We start from the raw sequence: 26,107 nt of genomic DNA, 5'->3' as shown, positions 1-26,107 counted from the left end.
ATGGCCAGGGACACAACTAAACATCGTCCAGTGTACAAGACGGTCAGTTCCTTCCCCACCACAAAGAATTATCTGGCCCCCCAACGCCAAAGTGGTCCGATTGAGAAAACCTGCTTAATCACTGATCTGTCCTCAATACATACAGAAGGATCACACTGTTCCAAGTGATTTAACTACATCCCAGAACAAAGCTCAAAGAGATTTACAAGAATATAAAACTACCCAGCACCCAGCATGGTAAATTTCACAATATCTGACATCCAATTCCTGGCCAAAGATCCTAAGAAATGCAGAGACAGAAGCAACCCATGACGAGGAGAAAAAACAGCCAATCCAATCTAATCCAGAAGATGTTAGAGAAACAGCACTGATTCGGCAGCACGGCCGAGAGAGGCGACTCCCAGACCTGCCAGGGTAGGCGGGCGCGAAGCCTCAGGACAGCCTCGCAGGCGGAAGAGGAGCGCAGTCCCACATCCTAAACCGCTCGGCGCCGGGCTGGGGCGGAAAGTGCCCGGAACTCAAAGGCCGAAGCTAGAAGTGCGAGGGACAGCCCCGCCCACTGGGGACGGGGGGCGACCCCGGCCCAAGAGCCTGGAAGCGGTCGGGCTACTCTGCGCCAGCGCACGCGAGCTCCTAGGCAGCGAATCCAACCCTGGGACCCTGTTGTCGGACGGGAAGGTGACTCCGGGTTCTTCGTTTTGGCCTGTTGGTGGTGCTGGGCCCCCACACACTGCGGTACTGAGGGTTGAACCCAGGATCTTCGGGACGGGGGGCGACCCCGGCCCAAGAGCCTGGAAGCGGTCGGGCTACTCTGCGCCAGCGCACGCGAGCTCCTAGGCAGCGAATCCAACCCTGGGACCCTGTTGTCGGACGGGAAGGTGACTCCGGGTTCTTCGTTTTGGCCTGTTGGTGGTGCTGGGCCCCCACACACTGCGGTACTGAGGGTTGAACCCAGGATCTTCGCTCTAAGCAGTATCCCCAGCCTTTTATTTTGAGTCTGGCTCGCTAAATTGCTCAGGCTGAGCTCGAACTTGCGATCCTTCTGCCTCGGCCTCCCAGAGTCTTGGCCTTACAGGTCTGTGATTAAGTTTTGAAGCCGTGCAGGTTGCTGGACTGGTTATTGAGGAACAGACAAGCTCTACTACTGATGTTAATAAGGGAAAGTTAATCAAGGTCACCTTGAAAATACACGGTAGAGGTGCCCCCGCCATCGTAGGCTGTAGGGCCCAACTCGCAAGTGGGTCATTGTCCATCCCTTCGGGCGGTTTAATCCTGATAGCCTCTCGCTAATCTTATTTCTGAGAATGGTAACCAACTCGGAACAGGTAGAAGGCTTCTGAATTTCAGATGATGCATTGTACCCCACCTCTAAAGATTGTTACAAGATTAATAACACAAGGACTGTGTTTAACACCATGCCTGAAACATAATGATAAATATCACCTGTTGCTGCATCATTGGTGTATTCAGTTACTGTTAATTAAGCTTGAATATTCCAGTCATTGTGGCCACTGTGATATGCACGGGATGATCATAATGTATAATTACGTTTGTTTGTTTATTTATTTATGTATGGTAGAAGGGCGCGGTCCTTGTCCTTGTGCTTTCGAGGCAGGCTTCGGAACCACTGAGCTAAGTCCCCGCACCGTGAACGTTTTAATTTTAAAAAAACTACTACGTAAAAGACACATTGCCATTAATCCTCCTAAAAATACTACCCCTCGATTCAAACACACCTTCTGTCGTTCTTACTGTTTTCCATGGCATTTCTGAAAGTCTTCTTTCATAAGTGTCTTTAGGAGGTACGATCAAAAGTTAGGTGAGTGCTGCTGTCAAATGCTGTCCAACAGAAAGGCAGGCTTGTGAAGAAGACATTACACTGTGTCCTGATGCACCTTATTCACCGGAACTTGCACCATCCAACTTCTGGCTTTTCCTCAAAGTCAAAATGACTAAAGATAGAAGGTAAACGTTTCAGGTCATGGCGACAGCCACAGCTGTGCAGCTAGAGACATTCCTGAAAGAGGACTTCAGAACTGCTTTAGAAAGTGGCAAGAGGGGGCCAGGGATTTAGCTCAGTGGTGCCACGCCTGCCTGGCAAGTGCAAGGTCCTAAACCCATCTCCCTACCAAGAAAAAAAAGTAAAATAAAAGAATATTTTTTTTAAAAAGTGGCAAGAACAGTGTGACAAATGTGTTCAAAGTAAGAGCAGATGCCGGGTGTGGTGGCGCACACCTGTAATCCCAGCACTTGGGAGGCTGAGGCAGGAGGATCGCTGTGAGTTCGAGACCAGCCTGGGCTACACAGTGAGTTCCAGGTCAGTCTCACTACGTAAGTTAGACCCTGTCTCTAAAAACCAAAAAAAAAAGGGGGGATCTGAAAGGGGAATTTTGAGAGGGATTAATGGCAATGTGTCTTTTAAATTTAAATATTCACCGTACTTGTCAATCCCACCTCATATATAGATTAAGAAACAGTCCTTTCTAGAGCCTGGGATTTAGCTCAATGATTCTGCCCCCTGCCTCACAAGCACAAGGACCCAAGTTTGATCCCCGATACCAAAAAGAAAAACAGTCCTTTTTGTAAAGGAGTTTACAATCTAGTTTAGGCAACGGTGTCAAATTTGCAAAATTAAATGTGTATGTATAGCATCTCTATTGGAGCTTTCTGCTAAAGAATTAGCACAGGTTGGGGCCTGGCATTTTGCTTAGTGGTTCCACTGCCTGCCTGGCAAACACAAGGTCTGGAGTTTGATCCCCGTACCAAAAAAAAAAAAAAAAAAAAAAACTAGTACAGATTTCTCATTAATCCTGTACCATCTTGCCCTTTAGAAAACATCTTGTGTAGATCTTACAATAAAGATGAATTGATTTAATTATACATTGGTGCCTTGTAATCTGTGCTGAGAGTATTTAAGTATTAGTACTTACAATCTTTATAAGTCATGGTTCTTTCTGTTCAGTAATTTAGTCTTAAAAGAAGACATAAAAGAAGTCATAACTTTTCCTATAAGGCCCGCCTTTATAAATGTGTAACCAAAGATCAAACGTGACCTATTTAGGGTAACCAAGAGTAATGCATATCACTAACGTTTCCTCCTCAGGTGTTGTCTCTGTGAATTCACAAGTTCACGTATTTCAGGCGTCTCTTGGTTCTCACCTTCGTGAACTAAAACTTTGTTTTTCTTTGCCATCTAGGGAAACAAACTACCCCAAACTAAAATTAGTAGACCCACTCCTATTCTCTCCTTCCACATACCCTCTGCCACACACACACACTCACACCCTCACACCCCTTTTCCTTCTAACCACCAGAATCTTCAAAGCCACAACTCTGGAATCAAGACTCCTCTGTGTGCTTCTCCCCACAATCAGTAACTCCCCTCATCTTTGGTTCCAGGGTGCTAAATATCTCCTAAAACTTTTCTTTTCAGTACTCTGTACCTCATTAAGATTCTGATCGTATCTCACCCGGCTCTTCTCAGCAGTCTCTGACCTGGTTGCCCCACTATTGCTTCTTCCCGTTTCAGTGGCACCAGATGGAACTTTGTAAAACCTGGTTTTGGTCAGGCATGATGGTGCACACCTATAATACCAGCACTTGGGAGGCTGAGGCAGGAGGGTCACCATGAGTTCCAGACCAGCCTGGGCTAGTGAGTTCAAGGCCAGCCTTGAGCTACATAATAAGACCTTGTCTCAAAAATAAAACAAAACAAAACAGAAACTGTGTTACTGACTTACATAATGGGAAAAAAAATGTTTTGTTCAAATACCACCTTCATGATTCTTTAGACTTCCTTTTTAAAATTAAGCTGGGCGTGGTGGTGCATGCCTGTAATCCCAGCACTTGGGAGGCTGAGGCAGGAGGATTGCTGTGAGTTCAAGACCAGCCTGGGCCACATAGTTCCAGGTCAGTCTCGACTACATAGTGAGACCCTGTCTCACAAAACAACAACAAAAAAATTAGCTCCATCCTAAGTTACATTTGTGAAATCACAAGTGTGATGTGCTATTTATGTCCTTTTATGTCATAAACATATGTCAAATGTAAGTATTTCTTAATATTGAAAAATACATGTATCTTTGTCCTTGTGTCCTCTAAAACTGTCTCCCATAACTGGGCTTTGGTGTATGTGCTGCCAAAGCTGCCACTGTAACCATTGAAGAGAACGGTGGCTGAGCCCAAATTCGTACTTCTAAAGCCTGTGCACACTTGCGCCTCTCACTAGCCCTGTTACTGGTCAGTGCATATTAATCTATGATGCGTTGTGTTTGCTAGCTTACTTCTAGAGCTCAGGAACTTGAAAACTACATGACTGGGAATGGATTTATATTGGAAATAATCCAAAAGTGAGAGAATACTGTGTTCATAATGTCTCAGAAAACATTTTCATTTAGAGCAGCAAAAGATCATCAACTCAGTGTTCGTTTTTGAGACAAGGTCTCACTGCGATGGCCCAAGCTGGCCTTGATCTCCAGATATCCCTGTCTTAGCCTCTTGTGCTAGGGTTGCAGCATGCAGCAGTGTATCCAGTTGGAGACAATAAAAATGATTAAGCACAGTATAGTACATCAGTTTAAAGGATTTTTTTGTGCTGAGAAATTTTGAGATGACAAATATATTAAGAAAAAGTACATTTCAAAAGGTTGGAGGAGTGCTCACAAAAAGGCAGATCCTAAATGTTCTGATTCATCTGTGGAAACTAAAGAGGTTTGTTTATTTATTTATTTATTTTTGGTACCAGGGATCGAACTCGAAACCACAGAGCTAAATCCCCGGCCTTAAAAAGGTTTATTTCATTGAAGTAGAGTAGTGATCACTTGTAGGAAGGGAAGGAGGGAAGGAGAGAGAGAGAAGCTGGATGACCAGTACCAAACTACAGTTACACATGAGTAAGTACTAAGTTTTCCAACACAGTAGGGGGACTATAGTTTATAACTGTTTATGTTTTGTGGTTTTTTTGAGACAAAGTTCTCACTATGTAGTTCAGGCTGGCTTTGACCTCGTCCACCATGCCCGGCAAGTTTATAAAAACTCACTTTATTAAACAAAAGACAAGAGTTTAAAGTTCTCAACACCAAGTAATGGTAAATGTTTAAGGACAAAGAAATGCTAATTATCTTGATTTGATCATTAAACATTGTATAAATGTATGCAATTACCTCCTTTTATCCCCCAAATATGTTCAATTTTCAATGAAAAAATAAAACTAGATGGACACATCTGAGGGAATAAGCAGTGTAGAAAAAAAAAGAAATACACAGATTATTGAATGAACTTTACCATTACCCCATTGTCCCATTATGGACTCTGCAAAACCTGTACGGAGCTCAGTGGCAGAGCGCTTGCCTAGCATGTGTGAGGTCCTAAGTTCATCCCCAGGACCATAAAAAAATCTTGCTACCAAAGCTATGCCAGAAAAACACAAAGTATAACAGGTAGATAGAAAAAAAAAAACAAAAAATAAAGAAGTTACAGGGAGAGTTCTTCTGTTTTCCTTTCCTTCCCAGATTTTCTGAGCTGGGTTCCAAAGGGATAACCCGATGAGACACACCAGAGAAAAGCACCAGTCCTGGGCTAAAGGCAGAGCCCTGCGTCCCTGCCGCGTTTCCCTCCCGCTGGTGCACAGTGTGGACTCCCTTTGGTTTTTAATTGCGCAGAGTCCCCAAGGGAGGCGGATCTGCACTCCCCTGTTCTTCAGAAATTGCAGCCAGCCCATGAGTCAGCGGGAGGCTGGTTCTTTCATCACATCAGGAGCAGCGCTCCTGTTCTGGCCCAGGGACACAATCCAGGTTACGTTAAATCCGAATGAAGTGACAAGGGTGCTGGAAGGGATGGCTTCCGGGCCTTAACTGTCTCGAGATTTCTGCAGTGGTTAAAAGAGCCAATTTTCCCGTCTGGTATCTGGGCGTTTGCTTTATTCTACTCCTTCTGGGTCACACTCTGTCTTCTGAGCCTTCCAGTGCCCCTGCAATGTTCCAGCTGTCACCTGGGTACTGAAGCAGCAGAAATACGCCGTGGATACAAGCTTTGATGACTGCGACACCAGGCCCTCTTTCGCCGGCCCCTTCTATTTCTCTTGTGTTCCTTTGCTTGGTAATTCACTCTGTCACTCCTACTCACAGCTCAGAAACCTGGGATGTGCTCTGGTGTTTCCACCTTTCCTTGGGCCCCAGACTCCGCCAGGTGCTGACATAATCCTCACCTGAGTTGCTGAGTAGCCTCCAAACAGCCCTCCGATTCCAGCCTCGGTCACTCCTGCTGTCTTTCACACTGTGGCCAATCTGATCATGTCACTCCCTTGTTTAAAATCTCAGGCCAGGTGTGACCTTGTAATCCGGCTACTTGGGAAGCTGAGGCAGTAAGGTCACAGGTGTGAAGCCAGCCTGGGCAATTTAGTAAGATCCTGTCTCAGAAATGAAAGACGCTGGGCATGTAGCCAAGGTAGGACCTGGCTTCCATCCCTAGTACTACAAGATAAAAACAAGACCACCTCAGAGAACACTTTGGGTACAGTTCAAAGCAGTCTGCATTTTTTTTTTTTTTTTTTTTTTTTTTTTTTGGTACCAGGGATCGAACTCCGGCCCTTGCACTTGTGAGGCAGGCAGCGGAACCACTGAGCGAAATCCCCGGCCCATCACTTTGCTTCTTCTTGAGGTTTGCCTGTGTCTCTGCAGCCATCTCGTGCTCCTCTTGCACTGTGGCAGTTTTCTTTGAGGCCTTAATTTCATCATCTGTAAAATGGGGCTGATCATCAGCACTTACTTTGTGCAGTTGTAATAAAGCCCTGTAGAACTGCACCGTGCCTCCCTGCTTTGCACGCAGTATGCCTCTGTCTTTGTTACTCTTTCCAGCTGGCCTATTTCTACACAACTGATTGATGTTCGAGCCTTACTTGAACCCGCAAGCGGAAGTGAAATCCATTCCTTGTGCGCCAGCTTCCTGTGCAGGATCCTCGGGTGCAGTTACGTGGGCGATCATGTCGGTCCTTTGTCTCTGGCTCATAGGGGCTTGCTGAGTGATGTCAGGCAAATCATTTACGCTTTCCAAATCTCCCACTTCTCTCCAGGAGCTTGGGCCAAGCGATCCTTCAGTCCACCCCCCTCTCCTGTACCAGGGATCGAATTTAGGGCCTTGAGCTTGTGAGGTGGGCACAGAGCCCTGGCCCATCCCTTCAGTTTTGAAATGGGAAGAAGAAAAGCCAGAGTATAGTTCTTGGAAATGAGAGAGTATGTTCCCGAAGAGGATGCATCTCCTATTACCCTCTCTTCCTCCTCTCTTTCAGAGGTCATTTGCGTCTGAGAATGTCGTCAACAGGGACCATGCTCTCCCCAACCCCAGCTGGAACAAGGACTTACGACTTCTCTTTGACCAGTTCATGAGGAAGTGTGAAGCGGGCTCCTGGAAACGCTTGCCTTCGAACAATCACAGCCCTCAGAGCTTCCAAGACTTCCAGACCCGTTTCGTTGGTAGGCACAGCTGCTTTCCCGACAGTGACACTGGATCATCAAATCGAAAACTAAGAACTCATTGAAGTACTGGTTATTACTTGAGAACGAGTATAGTATGGGGACTTCTGTAGCCTCCAGTTTTATAGGCCAGAAATCTCAGGAGGTCTTGCAGATTATGGGAGAATGTAAAGCCACTGTCAGAACAACATGGCCCCACCCTGGCGTTCTCCCAGGACCCTTTGTGGAGGCTGTTGTCACCAATCTCTTGGTTTGCCTTTGTCCGGTCACCTGGCACCATCACCCTAAGGAGCTCAGAGCACTCAGACCTCCCCCGCGTACTGCAGCTCTAAAACCGCAAAGCAACGTGCCCTACACCCAGCACACACCGCTGTTAGGGCACTGCCTTGTCTCAGTGCTTAGTACGCCTTCTCTGTTCTCCTTTGGTAATTTTATTCAGTCTCATGGACCAAGAGTCTATCCAAAAGCGAGTGGGTCCCTAATTCGAAGGTAAAATAACGTTATTTCTAGGCTGATACACTCGTTCCACAATTTAAAGCCACATGACTTTGGGCAAGGGACTTTACCTCAGTCTTCCTGGTGCAGGCGTGAGTGAAACAGACGGAAAACTACTATAAACAAGAGAAAATAGTGAAGTTCTTAAGTTTCTTTTTAGACCTTTCAGTTTAGAGTTAAGAATTATTCTATACATAAATGAAGGGAAAGTTAATTTGTATTTTAATTATTAAATGATTAAACTTATTAATTAATTTATTAAAAATTAACTTTAGGGCTAGATGGGTAGAACGTTTGCCTAGCACTCATAAAGCCCTGGATTCCATCAAAAATAATTACTAATTTGTTAAATTAAAATTTTACAAATAACTTAAAATGTAACTAATTTGTAATATTCTGTTCTACCACCATCCACGCAATGAAATAAAAGTCTTTACCTTAGGGCAGCCTGGCTTCTGCTTGATCAGCTCTTCTAAAATGGCTTCATGGAAGGAGCCGCTGATTTAAGTGCTGAATCTGGTGGGCATTGCTGCCTTTGAGATGTTACAGTGATCCAGTAACCCCTCCCGCCTCCGTTCTTACCCTCAAAGCCCCCCTTACTCCCAGCTGTCCCAGTGGCTCAAAATGTGAATCTGAGCTGGGCATAGCGATGCACACCTGTAATCCCAGCACTCTGGGAGGCTGAGGCAGGATTATCACCAGTTCAAGCCCAGTCTGGGCAACTTAGTGATTAGTGAGACACTACTTAAAAAAACAAACAAACAAACAAAAAAAGCTAGGCATGGCTGAGGCAGGATTATCACCAGTTCAAGCCCAGTCTGGGCAACTTAGTGATTAGTGAGACACTACTTAAAAAAACAAACAAACAAACAAAAAGCGCTAGGCATGGCTCCCAGCACTCAGGAGGCTGAGGCAGGAGGATCACTGTGAGTTCGAGACCAGCCTGGGTTACATAGTGAATTCCACATCAGTCTCAACTACATAGTGAGACTCTTGTCTCAAAACACCAAAAACAAAAACAAAACAAAAAAAACAACTGGGGATGGAACTCAGTGTGAAGGCCCTGGGTTCAATCCCTAGTTACCACCCCCCATGCGCAGTGTAAATTGATTTTACTCCTCTGCCACCTCCAGTGTCGTCCTCTGCTGCATGAGTGAGAAACCGCTGGGCCTTGTCAAGGGCAGATTGTGCTTCAGTGGGTGTGAGGTTCTGTGTTTCAAACAGACATGTTCCGCTGTCCCTTTTTTGTGTGTGTGAGATGTTCTCGAGGTTTGGTGATCCAGACCAGAAATTTCGAACGCTTATGTAAAAAATGAGATGCTTATCTAGCCCTGAAGATGACCATGTCATTCTGACGTCAGCATGAGAAGAGATGTCACGTTCATGTCATTGTATGGAGAAACTAGGGAGCCAAGGAGCCAGTTCTAGGCTGGGGCAAGACTAAGAATTTTAATTCCTTGGTCCATGGTGATAAACCAATGGCATGCGTGCTATTTGTTCTCTTAAGACAAAAAAGTTAATATACAATTGTTTTTTCTAAACTGAAACCTCGGCATTCAGATTTAATTGTGGTGTTGGCACTTTGCGATAAACGTGGGCTGTGCCCTCACCAGGTTTCTGTCTCCTCTGCCTTGACCTCTAGGCCGTGTTCTTCCTGCCACGATTTGAAGTTTCTTCGTCTGGCCCGCCGAGTCCTGACTTTCCCTGGCAGCTGCTTGGACACTACTCTGTGGGCGTGTCCGTGCCCGCTGGGCACACAGCCTAAAGGAGTGCCTGCCCAGGAGACTCGAGGCCTGAATAAAGGACACCCTCCCTAGTCTCACTTCTCCCAGGTCTTCCTATCTCGCGTCCTCTTCCAAGTGTTTAAATGTAGTTCAGTAGAAAGAGATGTAAATACTCTTATACATGACAAATTACGATGACCTGTGAAAGAAAGCTAAGCGTATAGAGGATTCACTTTTAAAATAGATATGAAAGGACAAATGTACCTTTCATTAAGTCAGTCGCTTTCAAAGTGGCCTACATTTTGACTCAGCGCAGAACACCCGCCCTTCGTGGAATTCTGAGTGAAGAAACCGTATCTAAACAGTGGCACTAGTACTTCGTCCCAGAATATATGTGAACTATTCTGTTTTCTTTTGTTTTGAGACAGGGTCTGTCTGTAGTCCAGGCTGACCTTGAACTCGTGTCAGTCCTCCTGCCTCAGCCTCCCGAGTGCTGGAATTACAGGTGTGTGCCACCATGGCCAGCAAATTCTGTTTCTTTGTAAAGTCTGGTTGCAACCCACTAATTTGATTTCATGACCCTGCCGGCTCTACTCTCAACTGGGGGACTTAGCATCTTAATCACACTGAATATTGAAGTTGACCCTGTTTCTTTTTTGTTTTGTTTTGTCTTTTGGTACCGGGGATCCAACTCGGGACCTTACACTTGCGAGGCAGGTGGCGGAACCACTGAGCTAAATCCCTGGCCCTTAACCCTGTTTCTTATTCAGTACAACTAACAGGTTAACCTCAGGTCTGCTAGAGTTACTGTTAGATTTTTCATTTTCTTTAAATTTCATTTAAACCATGTTTACTCCTCCAAGAAGAGTTCCTGTTTGTAACTTGCCGTTTTATCCAGTTTACTGTTAGCATTTGCAGACTGTATTTTGTGCTTCCCATGTGTGGTTAAGTACTTGTTTTCGTTTAATGTGTGTTCAGTTCGTCCCCAATTAGACCAGCTGTATTCTGTCCTGGCCACCTTCCCACCCCTTTTAGTTTTTTCCCCAGCTGACAAAATCATCACTTATCAGTGGGCAAGTGAGTCAAGCCAAGTACAAGCACTTCTGCCGTGGCGTTTCCCTCCTGTTTCTCACCCAACTTTGCCAATATACTTGTTTCTTTACAGACCCAAAGCTTCCGAAAGAACAAATTTCACAGGCCCGGCTTTTCACCCGAAGCTTTGAGGACGGCCTGGGCTTTGAATACGTGATGTTCTGCAATGATGCTGAGAAAAGAGTAGTTTGCTTTTTTCAAGCAGGTCCTTATTTGCAGGGCGCACCCGGGTAAGGATGCCCTTGAGGTGTGGATAAGAAAGGTTTTCTCTCCTGGCTTCCTTATGTATCCAGGGGTGCAGAGAAAACATTAAAATGGCAAGGGCTGGGGATTTATCTCAGCGGTTCTGCCACCTGCTTGGCAAGCACAAGGGCCTGAGTTTGATCCCCGATAACCCCCCAAATGGTAATGTAAATATATATTTATTGACACTGAAAGATGTTTATAGTATATTGTTAAAATACGTATTATCTATATTGTTTATTAACATTTTAATATATTAATGTAGGACACAGGGCAATCAAGTCTAACTCGAGAGACTGTAAGTAACATGTAAACAGTGGTTTAGCCCTGACTGGATGGTAGTGTTATGGGCCTTAATTTTTTCTTCTGCTTAATCTGCATATCCTAAATTATTTTTTTGGTATGGATCAAACTCAGGACCTTGCACAGGTGGTGGAACCGCTGAGCTAAATCCCCAGCCCATACCTAAATTTGTAAACAGTGAATGTGTGTCGTTTGTTTAGTAAAAATAGAAATTTTCTAAATTATAATTTAGATCTTTGCCTGCTGTGATGTGATTATGATTTTATTATAAGCGCTTAAGACCACACTACTGTGGTTTAAGCACAGTGACATTGATTTGACATTCAGTGTCCTGAACGCAGACTCAGAGGGCCTCTCCAAATGACTGTGTGAAGCCGGGCGTGGTGACGCACGCCTGTGATCCCAGTACTCGAGAGGCTGAGGCAGGAGGATCACTGTGAGTTCAAGACCAGCCTGGGCTACATAGTGAGTTCCAGGTCAGTCACAACTACACAGTGAGACCCTGTCTCAAAAACCAAAAAACAAAAAACTAAATGACTGTGAAGATGTTTAGCTCCAGTTTCCTGGGCCTTCTGACTGCATTTCTCTTTCCTTCTTGTAACCAGCTTCACTCACGGTGGCGCCATTGCAACCATGATTGATGCTACCACTGGCATGTGTGCGTTTAGAGCTGGAGGCGTTGTCATGACTGCCAATCTCAACATCAACTACAAAAGGTAAATCTGTAACCGTCCTTTCCCTCTCAGTAGGTGTCACGGGTCAGATTCCCCGGCAGCCGACCCTAAGACAAAGCTCTGTGTGCTGGTGCTTATTAGGGAAGAGCGTGTGTCCAGAGAGAAGGAGCGGGACAGGGAGGAGCAGGACAGCCAGTGCGGGTGAGGAAGCCACCTGAGGCTGAGCTCTTGCCAAGCTCTCAAGTCCTGCAGAGGGCAGCTGCAGCTGAGCACGCAGACGAACTCCCCAGTGAACGGCGCTCCTCAGCACCGCCCCTGTCTCAGACGAGGGAGCTGGAGTCCTACACCCACGCGTGGTGGTCAGGAGGAGGCCTGCCTGGGCCCTGAGCTCGCAGGCACTCTCAGGATTCTGTGTGTGAGCCGTGCAGGCTCCAGGGTTTTTTACTGGGGCTGAGGTACTGGGAATTGAAGCTGGACCTTCACACCGAGCTACATGCCCAGCCCCTTTTCGTGTTTTGAGACAGGATCTCGCTGTTATGTTGCCCAGGCTGTGCTCAAACTTGCGGTCCTCCTGCCTCAGCCTCTGAGAGTGCTGAGATTACAGGTGTGTGCCATCACCCCAGGCTAGGGCACATCATTTCTGTAAAATTGAAAAAAAAAAAACACCTGGGTGAAGCACCAACATCTACTGTATAAAAAATTATAAAAGTTTTGCCTCACCTCACACAGAGTTTGGGATCCATCAGAAACAAAGCCCAACATGACCTTCAGTCACACAGCTGTGACACAGCTGGGGCCATTTCCTCTTTACTGATCTGCTTTTTGCAGATTGCATGCGGGCTGACTCCTGTCCTCGGGTCCAGCACCACCCTGCTCAGGAGGCCGGATGGCTCCCTGGAGTTGCAGACCCCTTACAGGGGCCCTCATGCCCCGGGTCCTGCTTCTCCTTGGAGGGTCAGGGCCAAAACATTGGATGTTCTCTTAGCCTGATAATCTTCCTTAGCCTTGGTCTCTGAACTCCTAGAAGGTCATTTGCACCAATCTTAAAGCTTTAATTATTATAATCTTACCTGGAGATCAGGCACTTTGGATATAAAGTATGATTAGAGGGCAGCTGCTGCTTATAATCATGGTCGGAATTAGTACTAGGAGGGGCCGGATTTAGCTCTGTGGTTCCGCTGCGTACCTCACAAGGTCCTGAGTTCGATCCGCAGTACTAAAAAGAAAAAAAAATTAGTACTAGGAGTCTGTGTCCTGCTTCATCTGCACTACAGGGGGTAAGCTACCATCTTAACATATCATTTTAGTGCTTTTTATAAGTCATATTTCTGCAGAATGTTATCAGATAACAGGCACAAAATTTTACAAGGAAAATTTAAAATCAAGAACGCATAAAGCATTTATTAACTCGGAAAGAATCCATTTAAATTCCCATTTGATTATAAAATAACTTACAACAGGCTACCCTTACCCGATTGTAAAATATTCCATGAGGTAAACAGGTTCTTGCAGTGTGAGCAAGTGTGGAGTGACTGCCTGGGCTGCATTGTGTTCAGCACAACTGTCACAGTAGTTACACAACTGTCACATAGACATAGCCTGAAGGAGTCTATCATGACACACACTTGTGTTTGAGGACACCAGTATTATAATATTCTTTAATCGGAGTCCTAGAAGAATAGAACAGAGAGGGTGGAAGAGACCCAGTATTTGAAGATAAAGTAGGTGAGCATATTCTAGAACTAAAGAAAACCATGAACCCATGGGTACAGAAAGCATAATTAACAAATATCAAGCAGGATACATCGATATAAAGCTGCGTGGGAAGATACAGAAAAATGCAGACTATTAGAGATACAGAGATCTGAAAAGCAGTCCCGTCTAAGACACGGAGGGCACCTGTAGCAGTCATCTTGCTTCTCAGAAGCTAGAGGGCACCATTACACTGGCAGTAAAGCTCCCAGAACAACTGTAAAATAAATTATCTTCAAAGCTGCCAGAAACAGGTGAAGCCACAGTCACAGCAAAGTCAGGTGTTTTCCCTTAAACAAAACTGGAGCGTTTACAGGACAATAGGGTAATCCTCAGGGAACTTGTGCAGGCTGTACTTCAGAAACAGAAGGAAAACAGTCCCATAGGCAAGAGGATGAAAAGCAACCGAGAGCAAATAAACTGGTAAACATACGGATAACATAGGCAGGGTGTCATATAAGTAAAGATAATCTCTCAGTCCTGGGGACTGACAAGAGACAGCTTTCGGCAGTTTGCTAGCGAAGCCAGGGGGTGATTTCGTTTCCATCAGTCCTGTGTTATCCTGGGCAGTGAGGGACTTTTCCCATGAGGTGATTCTGAGACCTGGCTCCTTCACCAGCGTAGCTTTTCTGTCCTTTAGGACCTCAGTGTCTTCCTCGTTCAGCTCTTCAGGCTTTCTAATCCTTTACTTTTAGTGACATTTTAAAAAATATTTTCCATTACCTCTGAGTTTTCAAATGTATTGATGTGAAGTTATTCATAATAATCTCAATTTTTTAATCTCAGCAGGGGGATCATTAAAGTGAGAACTTTCTTTCTACCTGGACTTGTTCCTTTGTCCCACGTCGTGGTCCCGTAGAAGCAGAAAACACATTTCCATGCCCTGCCTTATGTCTCCACCAACTGAAACCTCACCTGTAAAGAGATACCTTTCCCACTGTGGGAAACCTCCAGGATTCCCAAAAGCGACTGTAGCCACTAGTCACATGTAGCTGTTTATATACACATTAGTCAAAATTATATAAATATAAAGAGCCGATTTCCAGTGCATACCAGCCACATTTGAAGTGCTCAGCAGCTCCATGGGGTCCCATGTTGGACCAGCACATACCGGAACGTTTGTATCATCACAGGAAGTTCTCTTGGACAGCACTGGCTTGAACAGTAAGCTGGTACCGGACGCTTGTCATTAGGAGTCCTTCCAGTGACTGCTGTCTAAGGGAATTGAGAAATCGAGGTTGACAGAAGAATGGAAAGCAGACGGAGGACCACCACCTCAGGGCCCTGTTTCCCCTTCCTGGTGGGATTTCAGCTCCCCTCAGACCTGTTCTCTGAACGGGACAGTCCCTGCCACACAGAGCTGGAATCCCCGTGTCTCAGAACCCGGCCCGGTGGGGCGGCCTGGAGCTTCCCCATCCATTCTGCAGCCTGGGAGAGCAGGGGTACTGGGTTAGGGTGAGAGAGGCAAGAGACTCGAGCCCCGAGCGAGGTTCCGTCATTGCTCGCCGGTGCCAAGTGTCACAGAAGTCACCCTTGCCGTGCCCTTGATCATCTGTCAATATTATACAACCTTACCAAAATGGGTATTTTTTTCCACTTCTGCAGACCTATCCCCCTTTGTTCTGTGGTTGTGATGAAGAGCCAAATTGATAAAGTCGAAGGAAGGAAAGTTTTTGTTTCCTGTAATGTTCGGAGTGTCGATGAGGAGACCTTGTACTCAGAGGCAACAAGTAAGGAGCTGCCACACTCTTTGGGAGGTTGGGTTGGGTTCTAGTTTTGTTTTGTTTTGTTTGCTTTGGTTTTATGAACCACCCATACCCAGCAATTCTTAATTACATGTCATCCACAGAACAAGTCAGGTTCCTTGTACTGTGTCTTGCCACACGTAAAGGGCTTTTGCCAGAATCATCAAAATTACAAAGTTATGCCGGGTATGATGGTGACGGTGCACATGTGTGATCCCAGCACTTGGCAGGCTGAGGCGGGAGGATCGACTCAAGTTCAAGGCCAGCCTGGGCTACCTAGTGAGTTCAGGGCCAGCCTGAACTATATAACGAGGCGTTGTATCAAAAAAAAAAATTATAAATTTCCGTGTGCTTTGAATCACTTCCAGGGCTTTTATCTCACAGGTATATGTACTAATATGTGAACAGCGTTTAACATATTTGTCTTATAGTTCCCGTACTTGTACATTCCATTATTACTTGCAATAGCAAAAAGTTCGCTAAACAAATTGGTTAAGTACTCGTAGTTCATCCCCAGACGGCATTTAGTGTGTGCCATAGAGAAGACTGCGGAGCATTGTGCCGCCACGGGACGAGTGAGGGAGCTTAGGAAGGAGCTTTCTCGCTGACAGACACTGAGTGAAAACCCAAGAAGCAGCATAGTAAGTAGAGTATGCGACCCCTAGTGTAGGAAGAAGGAAGAGGCTGTCGTTTCTTTCCTTCCCTCCGCGATAATTTGTTCCAAGGCCACTGGGCAGGGTGGGCACAGTGGGCGCAGTGACGAGGGGAGGCCCCGGCACAGGTGTCAGAGCCCCAGGAACAGAGCACCGGCGTCCCACGGAGAGTGGCGTGGGCGTCGGAGCCCCTGCAGGGTGAGGGTGCCATCTGCAGGCCGGCAGACGTGATGGGGGCCAGGTGCGGACGGTCAGAGAAGAGTCAGGGAAAGTAGAAGGAATCTTGTGGCTGCGTGGAACTGGAGACATCGGGGGTGTGTTTTCCCAGTTTGCAAGTAGTACTGTAACGAACAACTTGTCATTTTACACGCATTTTGCCAACTAACTCTCCAACAGTTTGGGGAGAAATACATCTTTGTACTAGTTTCACAATCGTCTGTAAGCTTGAAACTATTTCACAGTAAAAAGTAGCGAGGAGGGAAGATCAGTGCTTATGCGCGCATATGCACAATGTCTCCTGAAGATCGCACACACGACTTGCTTCTCTTGAGAAGGGAACCAGGCAGATCGAAAGGGAGACTTCGCTGTGCCTTTAGTTTCTTTTGTTTTGGTACCGGGGATCGAACTCCAGACCTTGCGCTTATGAGGCAGGCGGTGGAACCACTGAGCTAAATCCCCCGCCCTCCACTGTACCTTTAGAAAAGTGGTTATGTGAGTGGATTACCAGGAGGCGCTAGATTTTATGGGGCCAAATTAAGACAAAGAATTCAAAGTCAAGCCTTCCAGGGAGGAAAGGAAATTACAGCCTATTACTGCCATCTTCGAGGTGGCAGACCCTTCCTTGGGTGATCTCCAGGGGCAGTGACTGGAAACCCCACACAGGAATGCCTCCCGATTGCAGTCTGGAGCACCGCGCGGCTCCTGGCTCCCCCCCACCCCCGGGCCTTTGCAAGTGAGGCGCCTTCGAAGCCTTCCCTTCACTGGCCTCGGATCAGACAGGCTGAACGTCAGGGGTTTTCCTTCTCTTTTATTGTAAGGGACCTTGGGCGTACACATGTAGATGACTTAGGACACACAGTCACCTCTGGTACAGGACTAGCAATCTAGTTTTGTCTTTTCCATTCTTTTGTGCCTTCTTGTTTTTATTTTTCAAATTTTCATCAAGAATAATTTTATCTGGGCCAGGGATTTAGCTCAGTGGCACTGCACCTGCCTTGCAAGCACAAGGTCCTGAGTTCAATCCCTGGTACTGAAAAAACAAAAATGGTGCTAGAAAAACTGGTTATACCTGAGAGGGTTGAATCTAGACCCATGTCTCTCACCATGCACTAAAATAAAATCTAAATGAATCAAAAGCCTAAATGTTGAAACAAAAACAGCTAATCTGTTAGAAAATAAAATAGATAAAACTTTTTAAAAAAGAATATATCTAAGGAATATATTGTTCGGTTTGATTTTGAACCTCATAGACACATACTGCGTGTGCTTTTCTGGGGCTTGATTTGTCCTTTCCACGGCGCTCAGTGTGGCAGCGGTTCATCCCCGCTGCTGGCCGTGCAGTCACTCATTTTTGCTGCTGAATAGTGCTCCCTGGGTGACTACACCGCGAAGAGCTGTCTCTTCCGGCAGCCTCTGACTGTCCTGAGGGAGCTGCTGTGAACGTTTTCCTGGTTTGGGTCTCCTGGTGGTGTGTACAGGTGAGAGCCTGTTATATTCCAGTGGCAGCGAACCCAGGGCAGGAGTCTTTCTAAACGAAAACTCCCCCAGTATTTGGTTTAATCGCAGCACTGGCACCTCGCGATAAGTGGGTTTGGCTTGCAGTTTGGGCACTCACGTCTGCAAGGTTCGCCAACACGACACGCACTGAGGTGCAGAATTTCTGGCTGCAGAGTACGCATTCAGCTTTGCGAGGGAGTCACAGTGGTGTCTGAATGTTCTCTGACAGTTGCTAAAGTCAGACTGCTGGATGTTTGCCAGTTCAAATCGCTACGCAATGGTATCTTGGTGGGATCTTGATTTGCCTTTTCCTGACTGAAATTAGTTGAGAATCTTGTCATATGTTTACTTATTGTATTTTTTTCCATTCCATGCAATTCCTTTGCTTTCTCATCTTTTTTCTTTTCTTCGTTTTCTTGCTGATTTATGGGCATACCTTTTATACTTCATGCTGCACTACCCCTTCTGTTGACACACACACACACACACATGTATATATGGATAAGTATGTACATATGTATATAGCGCCTGTCTCTTTCCAGTGTGTAAGTGATTTTCTGTTTGCTTTAAGCTATCTTTTTTATGAACAGAAAATTTTAATGTTAATGTAGTCACGCTTATTATGTTTTTCCCTTTACGGTTAGTGCTTTTTGTATCCTGTAAGAAATTTGTTTTTCACCTAAGTATCAGCTGTTAGCAGGAATGATAGATAAAGGAGTAGGAGAAGGATCATGAATAATTTGAAGCTGCAGTCAATTTATAACTCCATTCCAGGCTGTACCTTGTAATTCCTGTCTGACTAAACCTTTTCCTATCATAAAGGTACCAGATGGCTCCGTTGTAATTTCACTTCTCTTCTTCATTTCGCTGGTTATCTCTAATGGAAGTGGTAATGAACCATGAAATGGCCTAGTAGTTGAGGGCCCAGTTATCCGGGGGAGGTTGTGCAGTATTGTGGCAGCCAAAAGCTGATTTTTGTTCAACTGAAAAATCAGTGAGCAGAGAGACTGAAGGCACAAATAGGATTGTAAATGCCTTCCTTTGTACGTGTCTTTCCATTAGTTTGGTGGTCAGGTCGAAGTCAGCTGACTTATAACCATCCTCTTATTTTGTTTAGGCTTATTCATAAAGCTGGATCCTAATAAAAAACTGGCTTAGAAGAGCTTCTGGAGAATCCTACCTCGTTTTTCACGGAAGCCTGCTGACACTGACCTTCAGGACCTGCCTTCTGAGCACCAGGCCCAGAGCTCCCTTCCACCTTCTGTCCCCGAGAGCTTCAGCTGCTCTCTGTGTCTGTTTACCGCCCCCTTGTGGATCTCCAAAAGCTTGAATGGGCTCCTCAGTGTCGCACAACCGTGGCATCTGCCCCACTGCAGACTGAAGGAGAAACCTGCATTGAAACTTGGACCGCAAACTTGGAAATGTAGGAAACCGAATGAAGGAGTAAGTGTGGGGTCGTGCACACATACATGTGTGCGTGTCTCACACATTGGAGTTACACAGCCATCTTTGTTGCAGCTGAACAAACACACCTGTCTGGCCAGGGTGGGAAACACAATCGCTTCCTTTATGCACGGAACCTCAGATCTCTTGCCCGGAGTCCTAGCCCGGCTCGGCCAACTTTATTTTAAATGAGTGACACACGGTAAGTGCTTGAGACGCATTCCTGACTGTTCCCAGAGGCTACCCCACTTAGGAGGACGTTCATCTGGGCTGACTGTGAAGCTGTCGAGCGCAGGTACCGTCCTGACATCCACTCCTGCAGAGGGTGGAGTGTAATTCTTCTTCCAGTGTGCACTGATTTATGACTCACTTCTAACATAGCAGTGTGGTGTCTTGCCCTGGATTATAGACCGACTGTGGCCTCTATCGGGGCGTTCTGCCTCCCCGCGTTTTGAAATCTGCTTCAGGGGAGCCCTGTCACTCAGCAGCGGCCTGTGGACAGGTTACGGCAGGTAGGAACTGGTTCCAGCTCAGCCAAACCTCCTGAGAGTGCAGACCTAGGCCAGACCTGTGCTGTTTACATGGTGCTGGGTTCCTGACCCCTGGAAATGGCTTGAGATAGTATTTTAAACAGCTAAAATTTGGGGTGATCTGTAATGCAACAATACATAACAAAGAATATAGACGATTAAAATGCTATCTATAGTGGCACAGATACTCCCAACTAGCTAATCCTCTTAGTGGCTTGAAGGGTACCTAAAGGTTTTTATGTAGCAAGTTTCAAAACTAATTATTAGACTGATACTAGGAAGGATTAAGATTTCCTAAGTGTACACTGTATTGATTTATGATAAAGCTTGGGAGAACTGTTAAATAAAGTCATGGGAGTCCAAATTGACAGTAATACACAATAGAATATTACTCAGGCATAAAAAATGAAATTCTGTTATCGGCAGCAACACAAATGGAACTAGAGGACATTAAGTGAAATAAGGCAGGCATAGAAAGACAAATACCACATTTTCCCTCCTATTTGGAAGCTAAAGTCATAGCAGAGAGTGGTTACCAGCAGCTGGGAGAGAAGCAGGGATAGGACATGGCTAATAGATACAGGGGTGCGGCTGCATAGGAGGAATGACTTCTAATGTGTTAGTAGGGTAACTATGGTTGGCAGCAATCAGCCATATATTTCAAAATAAGACAGAGGATTTGGAACACTCCCAACATAGAGCATTGCCAACCCTTTGAAATGATAAACACACTAGTTCCCCTGATCCGATCATTCCACACTGTATATGCATATTAAGATATCACACTGTCCCCCATAAACATGCACCAGTGTTAGTTTTTAAAATGGGTAACAAATAACAGGGCAGAAGACCAAGAGTTAGAAGACTGGGACTGAGGCTCGCAATAGTTATTTTGTTCCTGAAAAGACAGTTGACTCCAATATACAATAAATGTTAGCCAGGCATGGTGGTACACGCCTGTGATCCCAGCACCCAGGAGGCTGAGGCAGGAGGATCACTGTGAGTTTGAGACCAGCCTGGGCTACATAGTGAGTTCCAGGTCAGTCTCAACTACATAGTGAGACCCTGTCTCAAAAAACAAAACAAAACAAAAATGAATAAATAAATAATAAACGTTAGCCAGCCATGGTGGTACACACCTGTAATCCCAGCACCCAGGAGGCTGAGGCAGGATCGCCAGACAAATTTAAACATTTTGCCACTGCATACATAAATCCTTACAAAGCTCTTAAAAATCTAGCATGTGCATTTTGAAGTCCCATAGGTTCTAATAGGTTCTAATTCAAAATGAAATATGGAAATGATAGTAAGAGAGATGAAACCAGAGTACTTTGTCAAGTCCAGAACTAATACAGCAGACCCTTGACTTACAAACCCAATTTGTTCCCGAGGGCTGGTTGTAACTCAAGTCGGTCAACTGAAGGCCCAGGCTCCTCTACACAGTCTTCAAAGTCTCCCTCCTGTGTCAGGCAGACCTCCGTGTCCTGAGAGACGCTGGCCCAGGATTTCTCAACCCCACACAGGAAAGGATGTTGGAATGTTCCTTCCAGAACTCTTTAAGGGTTAAATCTGTATCTGAAACCATCTGGAAACACAGTCAGCAGGCATTCGGGTTGTAACTCAAGACTTTATTCATAAATTAAAATAAAAATTCCAGGCGTAACCCAAGTTGTTCATATGTCAAGGCTGGTCATAACTCAAGGATCCACTGTCTTAAAAAATTAAGAAGTAATACTATAAGTACATTTTTAAATCAAAAGAGCCAGGGATTTAGCTCAGTGGTGCCCCTGCCTGCCTCGCAAGCGCAAGATCCCAAGTTTGATCCCTGGTACAAAAAAAAAAGATTGAAAAACAAAAGAAACAGCTATAGTAGTTAGAAGTGCTTGAATCTGAAAGTGGGAAACAGTGCGGGGTGGAGGGAATACACTTTTTTTAAGAATAATAAACCTTGTTTCCATAAGGCTTAACTCTAACCTGCTTGCAAGAATCACTCTGATAAAATAAAAACATTTTGAAAATGGCGCGCGACCCATGGGAATGATGTGGGGCTTCGAAGGGTAAATAGCCGTATAGTTCCTAGCACAGTGCATGACAGGTGTTCAGGAAATACGTGTCCACATCCCCAAGTAGAGTGATTTCCGGAGGGCACCCCTGGCCCTAACACAGCAGACAGAACTAGCAGAAACCGCATCTGCAGCCAGGGCTGGCCCAGGCCCTTTTCCTTGTTGCTTCCCATCCTGACCAGACCTCCGCAGGGGAGGCCTTCCGGCAGCCTGGGGCCTTTGGAAGTTGGAGCATCAGCCTGAGGCAGACGCTTCTGCGGGGTCCTGGCTGCTTGACTCTGGGCAGGTTGATCAGCCTCTGAGATCACCTCCCTGTCTGTCACACGGAGGTCACACTGGCCCCTACTTCCCAGGATTTTCATGGACATGAAGTGAGTAAAGGAATATGCAGGGTGTACAAAGTGTATTCATCTGCTTTCTCTTACTATAGGCAAGTGTCTGGGGCTGGGAAGTGTGTGAACAAAAGAGGTTTACGTAGCGCACAGCTCTGGAGGTCTAGGAACACAGTCCTGGCCGCCTCTGGACTCTGGTGAGGGCCCTGTACTGATGACACCACAATCGGGGGAGCACTCTTGAGATGGTCACAGGGCCCGTCAGGAAGCCCCCTCCTCTTGCCTCTGGCCACTTCATTTTTCTATTCATCTCTGAAGAAGCAAATTCGGAACCGCTGAGATTCGGTCATGGGCGCTGGTTGTCTTCAGTCTGCCCTCCTTTCCATCCTCCTGGCTTCTGCTAACAGGACTGAGCTGACGGCAGGCAGCCCTCCCAGCTCTCCTCTGACCTTTGGGGAGAGGTCTTGGGGCCATCACCTCCTCACCCTGTGATGTGACGGCAGCCACGGAAAGGAGAGGAGGCGCGTGACTCCACAGGGGAGACTTTTCTTGGGATTTTGGAGCCGGTAGGAAGAGTGGAGGTGGAGAAGAGTGACCGTGGGGGATCTGCTAAAGAAAACAGCCCAAAGGTGGGGTTTTCCTTGTCTGCGGAGCACAGAGGTCCAAGTGGAACAAGCAGGGACAGTGCTCAGAGCTCCTGCGAGCTGAGCCACCTCCTGGAGACAGCATGGTCCTCACGCCGCCCAGCTCCGGGCTCTCGGGCAGTGCCTCGCCAGGGCTCCGGACACATCTGACCATCCGGGGTAGACACACACTGGCCTCCAGGATGCCTGTGACCGGAGGAGTGGGGCCTGGGGCCCTGAAGTCGCTAGTGTTGCGGAAGGAACTGGTTAATGACACACACAGACGTAGGAGTAAATTAAAAAAAAAAAAAAAGTTTGCTTCACTAGCAAAGGTTCGGCCTGAATCAGAGGCTGTGCCACACGACCCACCCCGGACTGGGTGACAGTCTGTCTTTCCTAGGAGTCTCATAATCGTGACCTTATTTTAGGTGATAAGACATTTTAGTTCCCACACTTCCTACCACAAATCATGGTCACAAGATGAAACAATGTTAACCCAAATGTAGCATTCTCTTTTAGGATGTTTATCTTTAGCCATTCCAGCCCACAAACGTGGGGGTCAGAGTTAGGAAATCAGGACTAGTGACATTCCTTTTATCTTACCTTTTTTATTTCAGACTGTTTATAAAAGTTCTATCACCATCACCCATCCTTGGCCCCCGAGCTCGTCCCAGTTAGTGACACCCCTGAGTTAGAGTTCTTAGGAAAGGCGCTCGGAATATCATGGGCGGATAATCAGTCACTTAACATGCTTTCTCAAAGGAACGCGTTCTTACGTGACTTACTGTCACGTAGGGGCAGGTGGGCCAATGGCAAATCAGTGTGTGAGTGGCCCACTGGTTGAAGGAATCACCCACCACAAGTTATTGTCTGGGTTTGGGGAGGACATTTAGGCTGCCTAGGGCCTATAAACCCCACAAGTACACACAGAGTCACACAGACAGACACACACACAGCCTGCAGGATCTGTCACTGCAGTGTTCTAAGCATGCAGGTTCTTCTTCGCTGCCTCTTGGCAATCTGAGTTCAGCTAAGAAGGAGTCAAGGCTCTGATGTTTTGGGAATTGCTTCCAAAACGGCCGCCGGCTCCCCTGGGCCTCCACACAGCTCCCTGCCCTATCCTTGGCTGATTCTCCTTTGTCTGCCGTGTGCACACACAGGCAGCTGCAGCCCAGAGCCCCCACCCACTTATCCTGCCCTTATGACACAAGGTTCTTACACCACAGCCCTGAATTTTCTTCAACCCGCCCAATACCCAGCCCCCCAGGACCCTGAGGCACAGCACTCAGCACCTGCTTCTACTCCCCACACTCTTCTAGCTCCCCGTTCTGCCAAGGCAGTCTCTTTTTGGTGTTGGAGTGCTCAGCCAGCATTGGAAAGCGCTCCTGCCTCTCCCCCAGGTGCCCGCTAACACTTCTTATCCACAGCGAGAATCGAAGCCTCTGAAACAGAATAAAGCAAAAAAATCCACAAGCAGCACGGAGCCAGCTGATTCTTTAGTTTCAAAATGTGACAGTTATTTTCCTTTCCGTCTGGGATGTAAAAGGAGCCTCGGGAAGGTCCTGATTGTCGAACATGGCCTGGCGCTAGGCCACAGCTAGGCCTTCTGTGGACCCCAGCCAGGGGAGGCCCAGGGTGGGCTTCCAGGTACAAGTTGTACGTCAGTGACTGGCGGCCCCCAAACAGCATCACCCATGGGTCCCAAACTGGAAGTGAAAGAGGCTGGGTGACAAACTGAATCATTTCAGCAGGAGCGCCCACTTACACCGAGCCTTCAGTGACTGCTCTCTTTTTCTTTGCTTTTCTAGAGTCCAGGTTAGAAGGCTTCCTTTTCTCTGAGCTGAGTTTGTTTTCTCTGAGCTAAATTCGTACCTTTGGGGAAGAGGTGAGGCCAAAGCTCATGCTGCCAGGAAACCTCCCGGAAGGCATCAGCTGAGACCCCTCCACGGCCACCCTGGAGAGCAGGCCTCAGCCCACAGCTAGGGAAGAGCGGGATGCGTGAAACAGCAGCAAGAGCGGAAAGGGAGAAGGAGCACTTTCTCCAAGGTCCTCGTTTTCCTCTCATTGGACAGCTTTGGACAACCTCCTCCGTTCTCCAGACTCCTAATTCAGAGTCGCTTCTCACAGATACCTTCTCCTTACCTCCGATCCATCAGGCTGAAAACTCCTCCAGCAGATTAGCCAGCGCCAGGGATTTCCGAACAAGAAGACCGAGGAGTCTGATCACATCTGCACAGACCACTGATTACCTCCACTCTCCTTTCCCACACCTTGAACCACTCTGAGGCTTTACATCCCATCCATACCCCTCAGTCCCTTCCTCAGGGAGGTGGACTTGAAGCTTAGATGTTCCCTTCCGCGCTTAGCTGCCTTGCAAATAAACTTTTTCTTTTTTTTTTTAACATAATGAATCTCAGATTGGCGTGCCAGGCATTGGAAATTCCGGTTTTGATGGTTCTAAAGAACCTGTGTCACTCCTAACCTGTCAAGCTTCCCACTGATCCTGTGATATCGCTGTAACCCAGCACAGCAATTAAATATGCAGTGTAAGATAGCAAATTGTCAGTTGCTGATTTATTGTCATTACGAATGTGCAAATGAACTCTTGCAAAACTGTGATCTCTGGACTGGGCAGCTAGCAAAATGGGCCTGGCTCAGTAGCCACATTAACTTTCCATATGCAGTCAGTTGGATCTTTCAGAAGCTGTCAAAATACTGTCCTTGTCTTCATGGATCCACTTTGCACCGTTCTTTTTTTATTATTTATTTATTTATTGGTAATGGGGATCGAACTCGTGTCCTTGTGCTTGCAAGGCAGGCAGCGGAACCACTGAGCTAAATCCCCAGCCCTGCACAGCTCAGATCTTTAGAATCTGCTTTATTTTGGTAAATTAAAAACTGGGGCTTTTCACTAAACACTGGCCATTTTCATTCAATAGAGAAAATAATGCCGCCAAAAAAATTCACAACTCAGCTGACCCTGGCAGAGCCCTGCTCCCCACTCACCCACCCAGAGCGCCCAGACTCGTCCCCCCAAGCTCCCCTACCTGTCCCCACCTCCTGCCCAGCACTGTCTGCTACCCTCGTCCCCCTCCTGGGGTTTCCAAAACGCCAGGTCCCTTGCTGGCTGCTTCCTCTCAGTCCCGACTCCTCTCCCAAGCCCCGGGGCCAGCCGGTGGGGGGCTCCCGGTGTATGAAGGGGACACCTAAGGGCTGTGAGGTGGTTTTCCGGCCCCGAGTCCCGCCGGAG

At 46.6% G+C, this 26,107-nt stretch overlaps 1 protein-coding gene across 1 annotated transcript; it reads left to right on the top strand.

Annotated features, from left to right (window-relative positions):
* Positions 1-20,837, top strand: Them4 (thioesterase superfamily member 4). Its single transcript, XM_010616552.1, has 7 exons — positions 1-42; positions 756-878; positions 7,286-7,469; positions 10,854-11,010; positions 11,932-12,042; positions 15,358-15,482; positions 18,984-20,837. Exons 1-7 carry the CDS (start codon positions 1-3, stop codon positions 19,022-19,024), a joined length of 783 nt encoding a protein of 260 aa, XP_010614854.1. The 3' UTR covers positions 19,025-20,837.
* Positions 20,838-26,107: the final 5,270 nt, after the last annotated feature.

Source organism: Fukomys damarensis, unplaced genomic scaffold (assembly GCF_012274545.1).
Source record: "Fukomys damarensis isolate Sample0158 unplaced genomic scaffold, DMR_v1.0_HiC HiC_scaffold_33, whole genome shotgun sequence".
NCBI classification, from domain to species: domain Eukaryota; kingdom Metazoa; phylum Chordata; class Mammalia; order Rodentia; family Bathyergidae; genus Fukomys; species Fukomys damarensis.
The sequence above is the reverse complement of the archived record's forward strand: the minus strand, read 5'-3'. Positions and strand labels throughout refer to the sequence as shown.